At 30.5% G+C, this 17,954-nt stretch overlaps 1 protein-coding gene across 4 annotated transcripts in view; it reads left to right on the top strand.

Annotated features, from left to right (window-relative positions):
• LOC145258285 (CCR4-NOT transcription complex subunit 1-like) overlaps positions 1 to 17,954 on the top strand; it is a 267,943-nt gene that overhangs the window by 122,554 nt on the left and 127,435 nt on the right. For all 4 annotated transcript variants that reach the window (XM_080116291.1, XM_080116293.1, XM_080116294.1 and 1 more), the window contains 5 exons: positions 851 to 1,030; positions 2,334 to 2,450; positions 6,163 to 6,273; positions 9,414 to 9,548; positions 12,054 to 12,320. In XM_080116291.1, the coding sequence (XP_079972417.1) occupies positions 851 to 1,030; positions 2,334 to 2,450; positions 6,163 to 6,273; positions 9,414 to 9,548; positions 12,054 to 12,320 (810 nt within the window). The remainder of the gene's footprint in view (positions 1 to 850; positions 1,031 to 2,333; positions 2,451 to 6,162; positions 6,274 to 9,413; positions 9,549 to 12,053; positions 12,321 to 17,954) is intronic.

Raw genomic sequence — 17,954 nt, 5'->3', positions numbered from 1 at the left:
TATTCCACTAAAGATTAGAAGTTTTCCTCTAAAATGTTAACCATTTCCTTAGATATGTGTTCATTTGTTTTTCTCTCATGTCGGTTATAGAGCGTGGTGTTATCAGCAAATACAACCATCTGAGACAATTTCATCAGTGAGGTCATTTATATGAGGAATAATAAAGGTCTAATGATCGACTCTTGTAGTATATTCGCATTTATATCATGTTGTTTTGGTTTACGACCATGAGGAACAGCCTGTATTTTTCTCTTATATATGAAGGATTCGATTATATTGCGTATTTGTCCAGTAATACCATATAATTTAATTTTCACGAAGACCATGAAAGGCTTTAGATATATCTAGGGCTACTGCCATAGTGTTCCCTACATTATCCAGTGTGTAGTATATATGTTCAGAGATTTTTGTTTGGATTCTCTAGTCAAGAGAAGGGTGTTATGAATATAGACTCCTGAGTCCATGCATATTACAGCAAAGTGGGAGATAACCAGACCTGCTAAATTGGTTAGAGAGGGTGGAAGAGTGTATTTTAGGTTCACTTAGTGTTAAGATATCTGGGGAATTTGCTAGGAGAAATGATTCTACATAGTTTGCTAGGAGAAATGATTCTACATAGTTTTAAGTCCACTGTTATGTCTAACATGTCCAATTGTTTCATTAGATCATGATTCACAAAGACTATTCACTTGACACCGTTTTTTAAATGTTTACATCTCAATAATAATGCCAGACGTACCTTCAATATTTCAGTTATGAAAAAAAGACTTGTGTATGTTTGAAATAACTTTTCTAGTTTTAAGCACTATTTTTGAAAAAAAAATTGCCTACTTATTTTTTCTTTTGGCAGGCTGAGGAGTTGCAGGAGCATGTGACAGACGAGTATGTCCCGTGGATTGCTATGTATATGGTAATGAAAAGAGCGAGCATTGAACCAAACTTCCATGTTTTATATGCCAATTTTGTTGATGTTCTTCAAATAAACAACTTCTATTCGATGGTTTTGAAAGAGACATTTAGAAATATCAAGGTAAAAAGATATTTTAAATTAGTTTTTTTTACATTTTACACAAATATTTACAACATTCTAATAATTTTTCCGTTATTGTATCCCTACCCAGCTTTGAATTTTTATATGAAAACTATTTCCCATGCCCACTTTATTAATGCTCCACTCGTTCTGGTTTACTATGATTTTTTTACCCTTTCAATCATGCATTCTGTCTTTCTTTTGCTTTATACTTTGTCGAAACTGATTTTTTTTTTTTAAATAAAAACAAAAAAGAATGATACGTGTATCTGTGACAAAATGAAAATATATTCCAAAAATTACATAAATTAATCAATTAGTTTTATTCTTATAAAGAAAATCATTTTCAAATGATTAATGGGAATTCGTAAACATTACAGCGCAAATCTTTCAAGTTTGAATTATTGTTGAATTATCCTTTTCACTGTTTTCTATTTTTAATTTTCTAAATGGTGGACGAGATAACTACTCTTCGGTTACTCATAAAATTTGATTTTCGGCATTTGTACAGTTTAATCAAGACATTAAAAAATGAAAATATCGAAAAAAAGTTTAAATTGTATGCATCCATTATGGAATGAAGTTCTCCGAAAAAAAATTTCACTTAATTTTATCAAGTAGTTTTTGTTTTACAGTGAAAAAGACAATTTATGATATCAAGCAAAAGTTTCGATTTTTAGGAAGAAAAGCTAGTATTAAAGATCTCCCCATGGCATGTTTAATAAATTCCATAATGGCTGACTTCAACGCGCTCTCATAAAAACGTGTTTTTCCGCTGTAAAAAAAAACAAAAAAAAACTACTTGATCAAATTAAGTGAAATTTCTTTTTTGGAGATCTTCAGTCTAAAACGGATACATACAATATAACCTTTTTTGATATTTTCAATTTTTTAATGTCTTGATTAAACTGTACAAGTACCTGATTTTCTTATTTAAAAATAAAAGTACTTGATCAATTGGCATAATTTTTGCAAGATTTTAATTTTGGTTTGTCACTGGCATGTATATCATACAATTTTTTTTTTTTTTTTTTTTTTTAGTATAGGGGAACCAAAGAAAGTTGGTTTTTGTTTTGCCCTTTTCACATACACCTACACATGGGGAGGGGGGGGGGCTCATCTCCTCTCATTTCAGCTTTTTTGTCAATTGCTACTTGCATTTCTACATTATGTACAATCTGCGAATTAAATAAGTTAGAAAATTTTAAAAATATCAGATTTTTATTAAAAAACAAAAGGCAACTTTCTTTTTTTCTAAATGCTATATTTCTTGTAAATTTTTATGTGTATCTGTTATTTACAGGTATTGCTACGAAGTGATAAAGGTGTTGCCAATTTCTCGGACAGATCTCTACTCAAAAACTTGGGACATTGGCTTGGAATGCTGACATTAGCAAAAAACAAGCCGATTTTACAAATAGTAAGTTTTTATTTGGGTTTTCTTTTAGGACAATTGACTATTTAACTATTAGCAAAAATAACAGAAAATAAAATATAATCAGGTTTAAACCATATATTTAGCAAAATAAAAACAGATTGGAAAAATATTTGTTAGTTTAATAAACAAATATTTTTAAAAAAAACAATCTAAAATTTTATGAATTCTAGTAATTATGCTGTTAGTGTTAATATTATTAATTTATGTAATTGGAGATTAGTTAAGCATTTAATGTTATATACAAAGTGACAATAAAAAGAGAAAGTATATATATGCTCTACTGAAAATAATTTCTAGTGTAGGATATTTAGAAGTAACATAATAAAAATGGTGCTTATCTAAATGTGTAGAAATAAACAAAAAAAACATCTAAAGTCAATTTATACAATTGATTAAACAAATCCAAGATGCGGACATATTTGCAGTTCTGAATTTTTTAAATTTCAAATCCAGTGATTATTGATCCTTAATCCTGGACAATGCTAAGTCGAGAAATTCCTAATTTTTTGCATATCATTCTCTATTTCACAATGATATAAAGATAACTGATGTTGATAAAGACAATAGTCCAAAAAAGTTAATCCATACCAGTTACCCTAAGTAATACTGTAGTCTTACAATTTTTGGTTCCTACCTATGCTGAGTAGTTCCAATGTGCATGAGCAATTCCTAATTTTTCCTCCCCTTCAAATCAACATATTAGATGCATAATATTGAAGGGCAATAGTCCAAAAAGATTTAATTGATACCACTTACAAAAAGTAATACTGTAATCTTAGAATTTTTAATCCCAGACAAGTCAAAGTAGAACAAATAGCTTCAAATCAATTCCTAATTTCTTGTCCCATCCCTCATTTCATAATAATGAGATAAGTGATGTTGAGAAAGAAAATAGATCAAATATATATACTTAGCAGTTGTAATACTGTAAAATAAATGAATAATGAATTAAAAAAATTTGGATGAAAAGAAATGAGAATAAATGAGAAAAACTATGAAATTACATGAAAGAAAGTGACTGAAAAATGGAGGAAAAACGATGGAAAACAAAGAATAAAATAATGAAAAATAAAAGTAGTTGTATGAAAAATGAATAAAAAACAATTAAAAATTAAAAAAATGAACACATTTAATTTTTAAAAAATAAAAAAAAACTAATAAAATAAAAAAAATGAGTGAAAAATGGATAAAAAATTAATGAAAAATGATTCAAAATATAAATAAAATGGATGAAAAATAAGGATGAAAATATAAATGATAAAATAATGAAAAAATGAGAAATGATTGTAAGATATGTATCAAAAAATTAAATGAAATAAATGAAGTCTGAAAAAAATGAAAATAAGTGAATGACAATGAAGAAAAAAATGTAGACAAATTTTATTGAAAAATTAAGGAAAAATGGATGAAACACTAGTGAAAAATGAATGAAAATATTAGAAAATGAATATAAAAAAAAAGAATGAGCATGTCTCTGTAGTTTCTGACTTTTGTAGACTCGCATACAGAATTACATTTAATGTAATAGAATATAACTATTGACTCTTGGCCTATGCTATATAGCTTTTCTTATCTATGCTCCTATAAATTTTTTTTTCTTTTTGTGTATTGATATATTAAAAGCCCTTTTTTAATGGGACACTCATCTTTAGTTAACTATTACAGGTAATTATATATTATATTCATGCAGATATTCTACATGATTTCGACTTGCGTAATATTTGCATAAAAAGTTTATTGTAAACACAAACCTCTTTCTATTTATATTTGTGTGCGGGTATATATTTGTATTATTTGTTTAAAACTTTTGCCTACCAAACTTCTATGTCAGTTTTTAGCCTACAGACATAAAACTTGATATATAGGGTATTAGAACCCATACTTTATATTTGGGTTTTAGCCCGGGAAAATTAAAGAAATGGAAGTTTGCCAGGTGAAGGTCGAACGACAGCATTACGAATATGCATGTGTAACATAATAGCTATTGGTTCATGTTTTAATTTTTAGACTTGCAGCAAACATATCTTCATAGCTCAGGCATTAACATCAAAGGAAAAAGTAAATTATAGGCTAAACATTTTGGTTTCGATTCTCGGTGGTGGCGCACAAATCATTAATTTTTTAAAATCATTACTATATTCGAATATAATAAATACAAAATCTGCATTAATCCATATATCATATTTAAGCGTATTTTACGATCAGGCAATGCCGGGTGGCCTGCTCGTCTAAAATATAACAAAATTGTTTTTCCCAGGCAACGCAGTGTTTAGAGATATTGTTTCTATGGCTTTGAGCAGATTAGACTTATGAGATATGATAATGTATTATTACTTTGACTTGTGGAAATTTCACGGAATTGGAAATTTATTTAATGAACAAAGCTGATATTTTTTTTGGATAGTGTAAAAAATAAAATGAGTTTTTTGGGCAGAAAAACTAACAACACGCAGCATATATTAGTTTATTAACATTTCTATAGAAAATAGTGTTCATTGTGTTTTAAATATAGACCTGGCCTAAGTAAGATAAATTAATAAGTGCATATAAATACTGAGAAAGTAATATTCAGCTAAATGGTTCAATACAAATAATAAAATCGCATTGTAAGAGAAAATCTTTAATTTACTCCTTCAATCCAGCTCCTCTTTGGCAGACAATGTTCTTTTTTTTTTTCCTGATTTTTTTTCAAATGTTCCCTTTTTTATGCTTTTATGTTATGCTGACTTTGTTCAGTGAAGAACCGCTGCACATCGAAATTACTAGTTTGTTTATCACACTTTCAACAATGACTGTTATATTTAAAAATGAGGCTATGTAAAAGAGGTCACTCATGTTCTTGCTCAAAGTTGCCAGATTGATCTTTTTAAAGCCAAATTTCACGAATTTTTTTTTCTTTTCTTTTTTTTCCAAGTAGTCTGGCCTTCAAAAATTGTATTGGATCTTTTTCAAAGTGTAACATAAACTAAGGAAAGAACAATCAAAATATTATATAGATGGCTCCCCAACAACACCAGTATATAACATCATAACAAAAGAGCTATTATTTCTTCTGCATTTAAACACCTGCTCTATGATATTGAGCAACATAGATTACTATATACACCTTACTATATGTAGTACTGTAAGGCCAAGTAATTTTTCTTGTATATAAGATTATAAAGACTGTAAGGTTGTTAAAATATACCTACTCTATCTACTGTATTGAACACTTTTGTCATAATGTATACAATCTATCAATGCAAAACCTTAAGGTTCTTAGATGTCAAGTAGCTATTAACTATAATAGCCACTTGACTATAATAGCTAAATAACTACTATAAGATAAACATGTCTGATCTTACAAAGCAGAAATGAAGTATGAATACTGAGGAAGGAATTTTATTTTGAATTTTTATAATTATTTGTATCAGTTTTGAATATACCAAAACTGTTTTTTTCTCAAAAGTTTTGTGTTCTTTTGTGCATGTTTTAAAGTTTTTGTTTTTAATGAAAGTCAATTTTGTGCAATGTTCATCTTGGTTTCACAATGCTTAGTCGATGTAAGCTGACCTTCAGATGCCTCTTTTTGAACTCTGGGAACCTGTATGAAATTTCCATTTTTAGTTAAAGAACTTATTTAATTTTGTATATTTTTTAAAATTGTCTAATGTAACTTTTTCTTTTGACTTCATTTTTTTCCTTTTCATCATAGGATATTGATTTGAAAGCCTTACTTTATGAAGCTTATAATAAAGGGGCCCAAGAATTGTTATATGTGGTGCCATTTACTGCCAAAGTTCTTCAATCATGTGCCAAAAGTAAGGTAAGTTTGTATATAGGTAATCCACAAACAGCTGTTTTGTCTAGCTAAGAGCATAGCGTGATCCAAAACTCGAACACTAACCATCAGTGTTGAATTCTCTAATGACTGAGTTATTAAATCTATTACTAGAAGTGTCAGAATTACTTTGTTAAATTATTCATTTGTTTACCTTCTTGGTTATGAGACTAATAACTGAAAGTTCTTAATTCCTTCTGTAGAAGAGTATTGCTTTTACGATTGGTGGAAACCATTTAATGATAGTGTGTGTAAAATATAGTCCTTCACAAACCTGTGTTTTGTTGCTAGACCTAGCGAGATTTAAAATTAGGCCTTAGTAACTTCGGTCTAAAATTGAGCTATAAATCCCACTTGTATGTAGCAATGGGAAAGATATTTTGCATTTTCTATATATCTATAAAAGTGAAAGTGTCTGTGTGTGTCTACATTTCCCTATGCAATAACTGTCAATTTTTAGTCTACAGACTCGAAATTTGATATACAGGGTACTGAGATTTGGGAAAATCTGTGACTGGTTTTCGGCCAGACATTTGGCTGTTAAGGGGTAAAAGTTCAATGATTTGACCTTTGAGAATTCTACCAAACTCCTCGGACAATTTCGGGTATAAACAATTGAAATTTTAGATATAAGTTCCTTGGACATGGATCTAACTTAATAACTTGATTTGAGCCCAAAACAATAAATTTTAAGGGGTCAAAATAGGGGTCAAAGTTTAAACAAATTGACCGCTTTTTTTTTTTTTTGCTCAACATACACCTCCAAACACCCGGGCAACGCCGGGCTGAAATGCTAGTATATATATATATATATATATATATATATATATATACACACCTACACACACTAGCATTTCAACCTGGCGTTGCCCAAGTGTTTGGAGGTGTATGTTATATATATATATTAGTCCTTGTGTGAAAGCACTAGGATACAAAATGTTTTCTAGGTGCTTTTGCTTTGTGGGGACATAATTTGCTGTCTTTTTAATTCTCTTTTTTTTTTTTTTTTTTTTTTTTAATTTATTTTTTTTTTTTTATTATGTTTTAAATTTTTATCTAGATTTTTTTTTATTTCATTATGTACTGAATATTTGTTTATGAAAGATATATAAAATGTTTATTTCATTCTAAACATTTGTTTTTAGAGGATTTTAAAATTTTGCTTCTGAAAAATGTTGAAAGTTTGTTTTGAAATTTCAAGATTTTTAAGATTACATAGTAAGAGGAGGAATACAAAGGAAGAGAGATAGAGTAAGTGACACATATATACAAATAGTAAAAAAAAAAAAAAACTATGCTACTAACACTAAAACACTGTTACTGCTGGTCATGTTATTTAAGGACATATTTTAATACTAATAAACCAGATGGGGAATTTAGAAACTTTGTTTTTATTAGTGCTCTGTATAGATTGACGAATGCATTTCAGATGAAAACATTACCTACTTAGATGTTAAAAGCAAGATAAGTTTCTTTTCTACTTACATAGATAAGTTCTGTTTTTTTTAAACTTATTTTAAAGTGTTTTTTTTCTTTCTTACTTTGCCTTTAGTAACAGTATATTTGTAAGTTCTTCTTAACGAATTCTACGCATATGAAAGACTAAAAAAATCTTACCTGTGATGGAAAGAAAATATTGTATATTAAAAAAATCATGTAAAATTGAGTAGTTTTATTTTTAAATAAGAAATAAAGTACTTAAAAATAATTTTAGTAATGCACTGGATGTCTCCTTAATGTTAGTGTTTTCAGTAGTAGGCCTGAGTTTTAATTATTTTTCACTGCTCATTTAAAAAAAAATTCTCATGAGAGAATAGGAAGGCAAAAAAAATTAGTTTTTGTAGTGCCCTGGAAGCATCCTTAATTTTATTTAGTGCTTTCAGTAACATTCTGAAGGTCTTCTGATTTTACTTTTCTTTTTTATTAAAAATTGATAAATTTCAAATTAAATTTTTGTACTTTAATTTTGAAAATTTATAAAAAAACATTTAATCATTTTTATGCCTTGCAAGAAATGCTTTGCTAACTTTTATATACATTGTTGGGATGATTAATTGGAAGCGGAAAAATAATTTTTTTGAGGTATTGGAATCTGGAAAATTTGAGCCGAATTTCTGATTCCAAAAATGATTCTTTTAATTTTTGTTAGGCTAAATTTTCCGTTTCTAATACTAATGATGAAATGATATTGTTTTTAAACTATGATTAAAATCTATAGATCATAAAATAAAACTTTGCAAAAATTGACTAGGTAATTTTATAAATAAGGCAGTTGATTTACAAGGGTCCGAAAAATGTTTAAAAAATTGAAAAAAAAAAAAAAAAAAAAAAAATAAATAAATAAATAAAAATACTGGCAAATGTCATTGATAATTACAGTATAAAAAAATGAAGTTCATTTTATGCTCCTAGCCTTTGTTTGCGTGTGTTTTCTTAGATGATGGATTTTTGTTTGATCCTTCCAACCTTGATAAACCTGATAAGACATAGGCAACAGATATGAAAAAAAAATTGTATTCATTATATTTTGCCAGAAAATAGATAAACTTTATTTTAAAACAAATGAGTTCCAGGATAATGAGAGTAAAAATAAGTTTTAAGAGAACATGATAAGCACAGTTTTTTTGTACTTCTTTGAACCTCCTGAAATGCTTGGTGTTAAATTGAACTAGATAGAAATGAATTTTAAGATTTTCACAGTTCTGTATGAGAACTCACTTTGGTGTCAGTTCTTGTTTGATTTTGAGTTTCCTTATCTCTAAACTGAATGTAAAAAGAACGATGGAAATATATAAAAGGTGAATGGAGACAGAATGCACTAAAATATTGTTTTTGTTTCTTTTTCTAACAAACTTTTTTCAAGGTGGGTGCTTTTTTAAGTAGAATCTAATTTGGGGAAGGGTGTTAATCTTAAATTTTCATTATTTGTATTTTGTTTTTCTTTTTACAATAAAACGAATCCATCTACTGCATATCTATTATATTGATAGTTGCAATCACTAACCAAATCTATAATTAGACTGCAAACACGAACATTTTTTGATGGAGAAAAGGTACAGAATAGGTAATTGTATGCATCTCTCCTTTTATGTGTTGTAGATTTATTTTTTTTATGTTTCTGCTAGGTTTTCAAGCCGCCTAATCCCTGGACAATGGCTGGAATGAATGTACTTGCAGAATTACATCAAGAACAAGATTTGAAACTAAATTTGAAATTCGAGATTGAAGTTTTATGCAAAACACTACATTTGGACATTTCAGTAAGTAACAAAAAAAAAATTGTAATTGAAGAGCTCATTTTTTTGTTGTTGCCTTGTATGAATTAGAAATGGTTACTTGAATATAGTTTAAGGGAAATAAATCCTGAATATATTGAACTGACAACATTCTAGTTACTAGACTACCTGCTACATCCAAAATAACCTGCTTAGAACCCAATTGTTTATAACAATTTTTATTGATGTGTAAAAACAAAAAGAAAACAATAATGATATTACAATAATTCATTTGTGCCAAGGGCGGGGGAGGAAAAAAATACAAAAATGGTTAGTAGGACCCCCATCTAATTGATAGATCGCCCATTTTACTTCGATTTGTAAAGGAACTTGAGGTCCTGCAGGACAGTCTCTAGGGGGGGGGGGTACCCTCTAGATGGAACGAAAGAGAGAAAAGAAAAATTGGAGGGTGGTGGGGGGTGTTAGTGATTGATGTCTTTCTCTCTAAGATGGGTGAAATTTAGAGGCGGAAGGATGGGGAAGAAAAAATCGCAGTTAGGAGGGGGTGGAGATCTTGGAGGCTTTCTAGTCGGGGAGGAATGGGGCACTCACTCAGCTAGCTAAGAGGCTAAAAGTAGGATTAGGGTGGGTCCAATAGACTCCAGAACTGCATGCTCCACACCTAGGCGGGAAAGACGTATTCAAATTTGGCTCCTTTTCGTACACTTTGATCCCGGTCCGAAGCCCAAGTATAACACTATCAGCCGGTCACTGGCGTGTGACTGGCTTTACGTGTTACACTAAATGTCTTAGAAGTGGTCTCGTGAAGATGGCCAGTTATTAGGGTCTGTGTATCAAGAAGAAAATCATACCTGAGATGTTGGATGTGGGTGTGGCTCTTTCATTCTCCCAGAGGACTTCTTCATCCTGGTGGCCTTCTGGTTGGAATCTCCTTTCTTCGTCCTCAGGGCCGCCTTTCGACTTAAGGCATTCATGGAGACATTTATGGCAGACTCAATAAAACCCACAACACGACACAATCATAATATTCATGAAACATAATTAACTATTTATTTTACATTAATATATATTACAAAAACAATTTACACTTTACATGTCCTACAATTATTAACTAACTATACTTAACTAATGCTGGGGAGGGGGGGTCGCCCCCTCTCGTTCACGGAGAGACAGAAACGCGTGCTCACCCCATGTCGTCCGTCTGAAAAAGATCGATCTAGAAAGGGAATTCTGAGATTGCACTTCTTTGTATCTCTATGCTTATGGCTAAATCACTACCCGGCCATGTTGTAGTGTGTTAGCAACCGTGGCACTGAGATATAGTGCCACACAAGGACCTTTTTCCTATTTATTTAAAAGGAAAATGCAACTTTCTTATATATGGGTCATGGAATTGCATTCACTAGCAAAAGATCTAGCTAATTTGGAAATTCTTTTAAACATTCGTTTTAATTAATTCCCTATTAGTTTTTTCGGTTTTCTCATGGGATGATCATCTTTAGTTAACTATTACGTGTAATTATATTCATGCAGATATTCTACATGATTTATACTTGTGTAATATTTGCGTAAAAAGTTTATAGTAAACACAACTCTTTCCCTATTTATTTATGTATGCGTATGCATTTTAAAAAATTTTGCCTACCAAACTTCCTACAATTTTTGGTCTACAGACATGAAATTTCATATAGAAGGTATTTGAACCCATGGGAAACTTTGTATTTCGGTTTTAGCCCCGGGAAAATCGGTACAAAAGTGTAAAAATGAAAAGAAATGTGAATGGCAAGGTGAAGTCGAATGACAGCATTACGAATATGCATGCATAATGTAGCTATTGGTTCATGTTTTAATTTTTAGCTTTGCAGCAAGCCTATCTTCATAGCTCAGGCATTAATGGCAGGGGACAAAAATCGTAAGCTAGACGTTTTGGTTTCGATTCTTAGCACACGAGTCAAATTTTTTTTTTTTTTTTTTTTTTACTCTGTAAATCATTACTATATATTGGGTCCAATATAATAAATTGAATCTGCATTGATCAAAATATCATATTTAAGTGTATTTTACGACAGAGTAATGCCGGGCATGCTGCTAGTGTGTGTGCGTATTTATATATATGAGCTGTACCTATTTGGTGCTGCCTGACTGGTTTTACTTGCGATTTTTTGCTTTATCTATGCACTTTTTTTTTTTTCCAAGAAAGGGAAGTAAATGATCTTGATGCATAGCTATATATATATATATATATTTTAATTTTTTTTCTGAGGTGTCTAAATGAAAATATGACATGTCAAAGTATTTTGTGGAAGAAATTTTAACTTCCTGCATAAAAATAAAATTTACAAACTAAATGTGGATGACAAAATCATGAAAGTCTTTATATAAATTGAAATGAGCACACAATGGTTAATTCGTTGATAAATGAAACCTGCAATTTTTTTTTTTATAAGGGAATTCTGAACAAGAATTTTTTTATTTTTATTTCTTTGTAATAAAATTAACTTTTTTATTGTTTTTAAACTTCCTTTCTAGGAACTTAAAGCAACAAGTTATTTGAAGGATTCATCACGCTTAAGCACGGTTGAAAATCAGTTGTCTGCTCCTGCAGTGAAGCCCCCAAGTGGAACTCCTCAGCAGGATGAGATACCAGTTGCTATTGTTACAGTTGGCACACCAACAGTGATGGCGACAACGACAACAACATCCACCGTTCAAATGCCACAACAACCACAGTTCAGGTTTCAAGATATCAACAATTTGGCATCAGGAATTGGACATCAAATTGTCATCAGTGATCAGGTATGCATGTTTTATGGTTTAACTTTTTTTTCTTTTTCATATACTCACAAGAAGACCCAGATCTGTCCTACTCTCAACCCTTTATACCATATTAACTTTTTTATTCTTACAGTTTATAATATACTATTTTGATGCCGGGGTGAAGAGGACAAATGATGACCTTGGCATTGATTGAATGTTAAAGTGATATTTTCAATAAATTTAGTCTTTAAGCATATCCAGAGTTTCCTGGAAGTAGTAGTTCCACAAGTAATCCTACTCTGAACCGTAACCTTCATTTCTATAATTTTAAAATTATAAATAACATTGGTTTAATTTGTATTTAAATAAAACATGTACTATATATGTAAAGTATGCACACACACGCATATATATAAATAGAAATATATACGGGTGTTACCAGATCAGGTTGTCTGAAAACAGTAACTTCCTGACTAAAATGCACTGCACATGTTAGTTTTTTTTCCTCCTTTTTTGCAAAACTTGATCATGTTCTGCAAAACCAAGAAACAACCCCCCCTCCCCTCCTGACTCTTAATTACAAACAAAAGATAGAGCATAATTATCAAAAAGCGGTGAATCTACTAATATGGAAAAACTGCTACAGGAAGGACTGGTCAGGAAAACAGAAACCTGAAATGCTAACAGCCCCCTATTAGTGAGAGTATGCCTTCCTTGTATCCCTAGGATAATAGGGCGAACATCTCCCACATGGGGATCAAGGAAGATGAAATATAAAAAAGAATTAACTCATGGCAACAAACAAAAACAAAAAACCTCATATTGAATCCAGCTCATTATGCTCATACGCATTCGGATTCAGACAACAAAACCAACGATAAAATATTCCCAGAATTCATTGTTTTTGAGCATTAGAGAGCAACACTCCAATCACTAAATTATCCCCATTCATCATTGAAAAAAAAATTATATCTATAGCAAAAACCATAGGAACAACACACTCCTTATCGAAGTATCCAATAAATTCTCAGCAACTACACTCTTAAACCCAAACCATATCCACAACCTTAAAAATAAAAGCTTACCCTCATACACCACTTTGACTCCTCAAAGGGCGTGATAAAAAGCTCAGAACTCTCACTTCACTCACCAGATGAAATTAAGAGTAACAAAAAAAACAAAAACAAAAAAAAACAACCAAATGATTCCAACAAACACCTACATCCTAAACTTCAACACCTCCAAACCTCCTACTGAAATAAAAAATTGGATATTTAATAGAAAAAGTAATTTATATACCAAACCCTTTGTGGTGTCACAACTGTCATAAATTTGGCCATCACAAAGGCAGATGTACCAGACCATCAACATGTAAAAACTGCCGAAACTGTGGAGAACACATTAATTGTGGAATGCCTGTGGCGAAACTGAAGGACACATTGTGAAATGCCATTAAAATGTACAAACTGTAAACAAAAACATGCAACAAACTCAAAAGAATGAAGTTTGGAAGAAGGAAAAACAAATAACTACAATCAAACATATCACAAATCTATCATACACAGAAGCAAGACGATTAGTTGAGAGCACACCAGACTTCCCAACATATGCAATTATAGCTAAAATGATAAATAACTCTATTTCAAGACCACAATCGACACAAAACAGTCTAATTGAATTGATGAAAGAATTAAGATCATTAGTAGAAACAATATAGGAAAATTTAATGAGATTAACTAAATGAAACCTAAAGGAAAATCCCCAATCCCAGAATGTTGAACCTGAAAACACTACAAACCAAACAAAACAGCAAACGCCAAACTTACCCAATACTACTATCAAACCTAAGGATCTTTCACCCATCAAAACAAAACCCCTAAAGAAAAATCAACATAAGAAACAGAAAACAAAAATGGTGCTGTTTGAAGACGAAAACAAACTAATCAAAACTAAGAGCCAAGAAAGATGCACAAGACAAAGAAAATCAAGAAGCCCAAAATAAAAACAAACTAAAAAGCCTGGAGACTGAAAAATCTTGCCAACACTCTTGATCTAGATCCAAACCAGAAATAACACCAAATGAAGTACCAAACTAAAAACCTAAAATAATACAAAAAATGGAAGTGGATGAAATAAATAGGACAAAGCAAAGATAAGACTTTCCTAGAAGCAAGAAAGATAATAGAAGCACCAAAATATGCAGAGGAATAATCCAAGATGTACAACAAATACAACTACATATAGATTCTGCAGTGGGAAGTTGAGGAATAAAAGTAAACTTCAACGAACTACATCTGCTAATAACAAAATTGAACGAAGTCATCTGTTTACAAGAAACTTTTCTCAAAGATGACCAAAATATAAACATAAAAAAATATCAAGAATATAACTACATCAAAAATTCTGAACGTCTATCCTAGTCCGGAATGATGTACCTCATAGCCACAGAGAACTTAAAACAAACCAACAGGCGTCAGCTGTAAAAAATTACCCTAAATAAACATTTGTTCCGTATACATTCTTCCCAGTGAAAAAATAAAAGAAAATGAAGTAGAAAATATAATTAAATAACTCCCCACACCATTTATAATACTTGGAGACTTTAACTGCAACAGCTCAATCTGCGCTGCAACAAAACAAATCAAAAAGGCAAAAACATGGAAAGATCTTTGCCTACATGAAAAACCAATCCTCACACCCAGAAAAATATTCTGCAATAGATCTGACCTTATGTGACCCAACTATATTTTTGTATTTCTTCTGGTCAACACCTGACAGTACGTGTGAAAGTGACCACTTCCCCATTATCCTTAAACGTTTAAGCTCTAACTATGAAAATAGAATTCCCAACTGGAACCTAAACAAAGCAAATTGGGAAAAATTTCAAACCATCTGTTTCATAGAACTAGGTTCAAATCCAAACATCATAAAGATCAAATTCACCAAAACAATAACTTCCATAGTAAAAAGATGCATTCCAAAGATACTCCAAAAGCACTAAACACAACTATCTGATTAAATGAAAAAAGCAATACAATTGCGCAAAGCTGCCTTATGCAAATTCAATATCTACCCTACATCAGAAAATTTGAGTTCCTTCAAAATATGCAAAATACGGCAAATCATCAAACAATGAAAACGTTCCTCATGGAGAGAATTCATATCTAACAGTAAAACAAATCTGTATAGAACATGATTAGAAATATCTCTTGAGAAAAAAGCATTTTCAGACAAGCCATCTTTAGAGTTGAGTGATGTTTCTATGTTATTAAAATAAATTTACATCGCCAATTATTAAAATATTAAATAAAATAAAAATATTTTTCGTAAACCTGTTTTGTTGATAGAACTGAACTTCCGATTCGATTCATTTCACACACCACGATTTGACGAAACAAATTAAAAGATTTCATTTTCTGTTTACTCGATAAGTAAAAAAGAAACAAACAAACAAAAAAAAAAAACATTCATTTATCTTCCAAATTTTTTAATTTAAACATTTTTCTTTATTATATCAGGCAAAAAAAAAAAGTTTGTCGCTTGCTTTTTGAGTCGAAGTCGTTTTTTCGGTTGTTTATTTTTGTTTTTTTATTTTTTGATATAAAAAAATATGAACTTTTTTTTATTATTAACACTATAAATTGTTTGGTAAAAGTACAGTTTTTTTTTCGAAGAAATTTTACGGATTGGTAACGTGCTTAAATAATATTTGGTGCTAATGCAGAGAGTGGTCCGCGCTATTTTTTAAATTGTATTTCCACATTTAATTAAAGTTTTATGTTTTTTTTATTCAATTGTACAGATTAGGTACAAAACACTCTTCCCTCCCCCGTGTTAAGAATGACTTTTTAAATAATAACTTTATAATATTAATAATATTTCAGCACGGATCACTCTCTGCATGAGTACCGTACTTTCACCTAACAATTTAATAAACAAAACATGGAAAGTACCATGCTAAAATAATGTTATTTTGAAAGCCATTCTTAACATGGGGAGGGCGTTTTGTAACTATTCTATACTTTCACCTAACAATTTAATAAACAAAAGATGGTACTTATGCAGAGAAGGTACCGTGCTGAAATAATGCTATTAAGAAAGCCATTCTTAACATGGGAAAGGGAGGGTGTTCTGTAACTATTTTATACTTTCACCTAACAATTTAATAAACAAAAGATAGTACTTATGCAGAGAAGGTACCATGCTGAAATAATACCGTTATTTAGAAAGCTATTCTTAACATGGGGAGGGAGTTTTGCATCTATTCAATACTTTCACCTAACAATAGATAGTACATATGCATAGAAAATACCGTGCTGAAATAATGTTATTTAGAAAGACATTCTTAACATGGGGACGGTATTTTGTAACTATTCTGTCCTTTCACCTAACAATTTAAAAACAAAGCATGGTACTTATGCAGAGAAGCTACCCTGCTGAAATAATGACATTATTATTTAGAAAACCATTCTTAACATGGGAATAGGGTTGTTTTGTAACTATTCTGGACTTTCACCTTACAATTTACTAAATAAAAATTAAACTTAAGCAGACAAGGACCTGTACTGAAGCATTAACATTATTTAGAAAGCCATTCTTAACATGGGAGGGAGGATGTTTTCTAACTATTCTGTACTTTCGGTGCTAATGTAGAGAGTGATCCGCGCTATTTTTTAAATCATATTTCCACGTTTAATTAAAGTTTTATGTTTTTTATTCAATTGTAAGGTTAAAGTACAGAATAGGTACAAAAACCTCTCTCCTCCCCATGTTAAGAATGGCTTTTTAAATAATGTTATTATTTAAGTACAGATTACTCTGCATGATTACCGATTAAGGTTTCCTTTTCTTTTTTTTTTTTTTTTTTACAGTATTTTTTTTTTTAAGATAATCTTTTTTAACAAAAATTGAAAGTACACATTTTCTTTTTTCTTTTTTTTTTTTTTTTTACAGAAGTTTTTATATAAGAAAATATGAATGCTTTTTCTTAAAGAAATTGGGTACTTGTGCACTTATTGATCATTGCTGAAATAATGTTATTTGAAAAGCCATTCTTAACATGGGAGAAGAGGGTGTTTTGTACCTATTCTGTACTTTAACCTTACAATTGAATAAAAAACGGTAAATTTTTAGATTAGGTCCACCTCCACAATTTTCTTTTAAATGACGACTTTTATAGGTTTTCGACTATACTGAATACAGAAATCGCATTGAAATTTTGCAGAAATAAGTAGTTATCGAGATATAAAAAGTTGTATAATGCATTGTAATCTCTGGCGGCCATCTTTTTTACACGTTTGCGCACGTTATAAACAAATCTACATGCATAACAAAGATTGCCGCCGAAGAATACAATGCATAAAACAACTATTTATATCTCAATGACTACTTATTTCTGCAAAATTTCAATGCGATTTCCGTATTCAGCATAGTCGGAAACCTTTAAAAGTCATTTAAAACAAAATTGTGGAGGTGGACCTAATCTAAAAAAATACAAAAAAAACAAAACTTTAATCAAACTTGGAAATACGATTTTAAAAAAATAGTGCGGCTCAGTAAGTGCATTACACCCATTAATCGACTAACGTGACCTTATTGCCAAATAAGCTCCACCTACAATGTTGAACGCGCCGTTCACATTGTTTTTTTTTGTTTTTTTTCAACTTTCACAAT

Source organism: Euprymna scolopes, chromosome 33 (assembly GCF_053919585.1).
Source record: "Euprymna scolopes isolate OS-2025 chromosome 33, ASM5391958v1, whole genome shotgun sequence".
Lineage (NCBI taxonomy): Eukaryota > Metazoa > Mollusca > Cephalopoda > Sepiida > Sepiolidae > Euprymna > Euprymna scolopes.
This window is presented reverse-complemented; position numbering and strand designations above follow the sequence as displayed.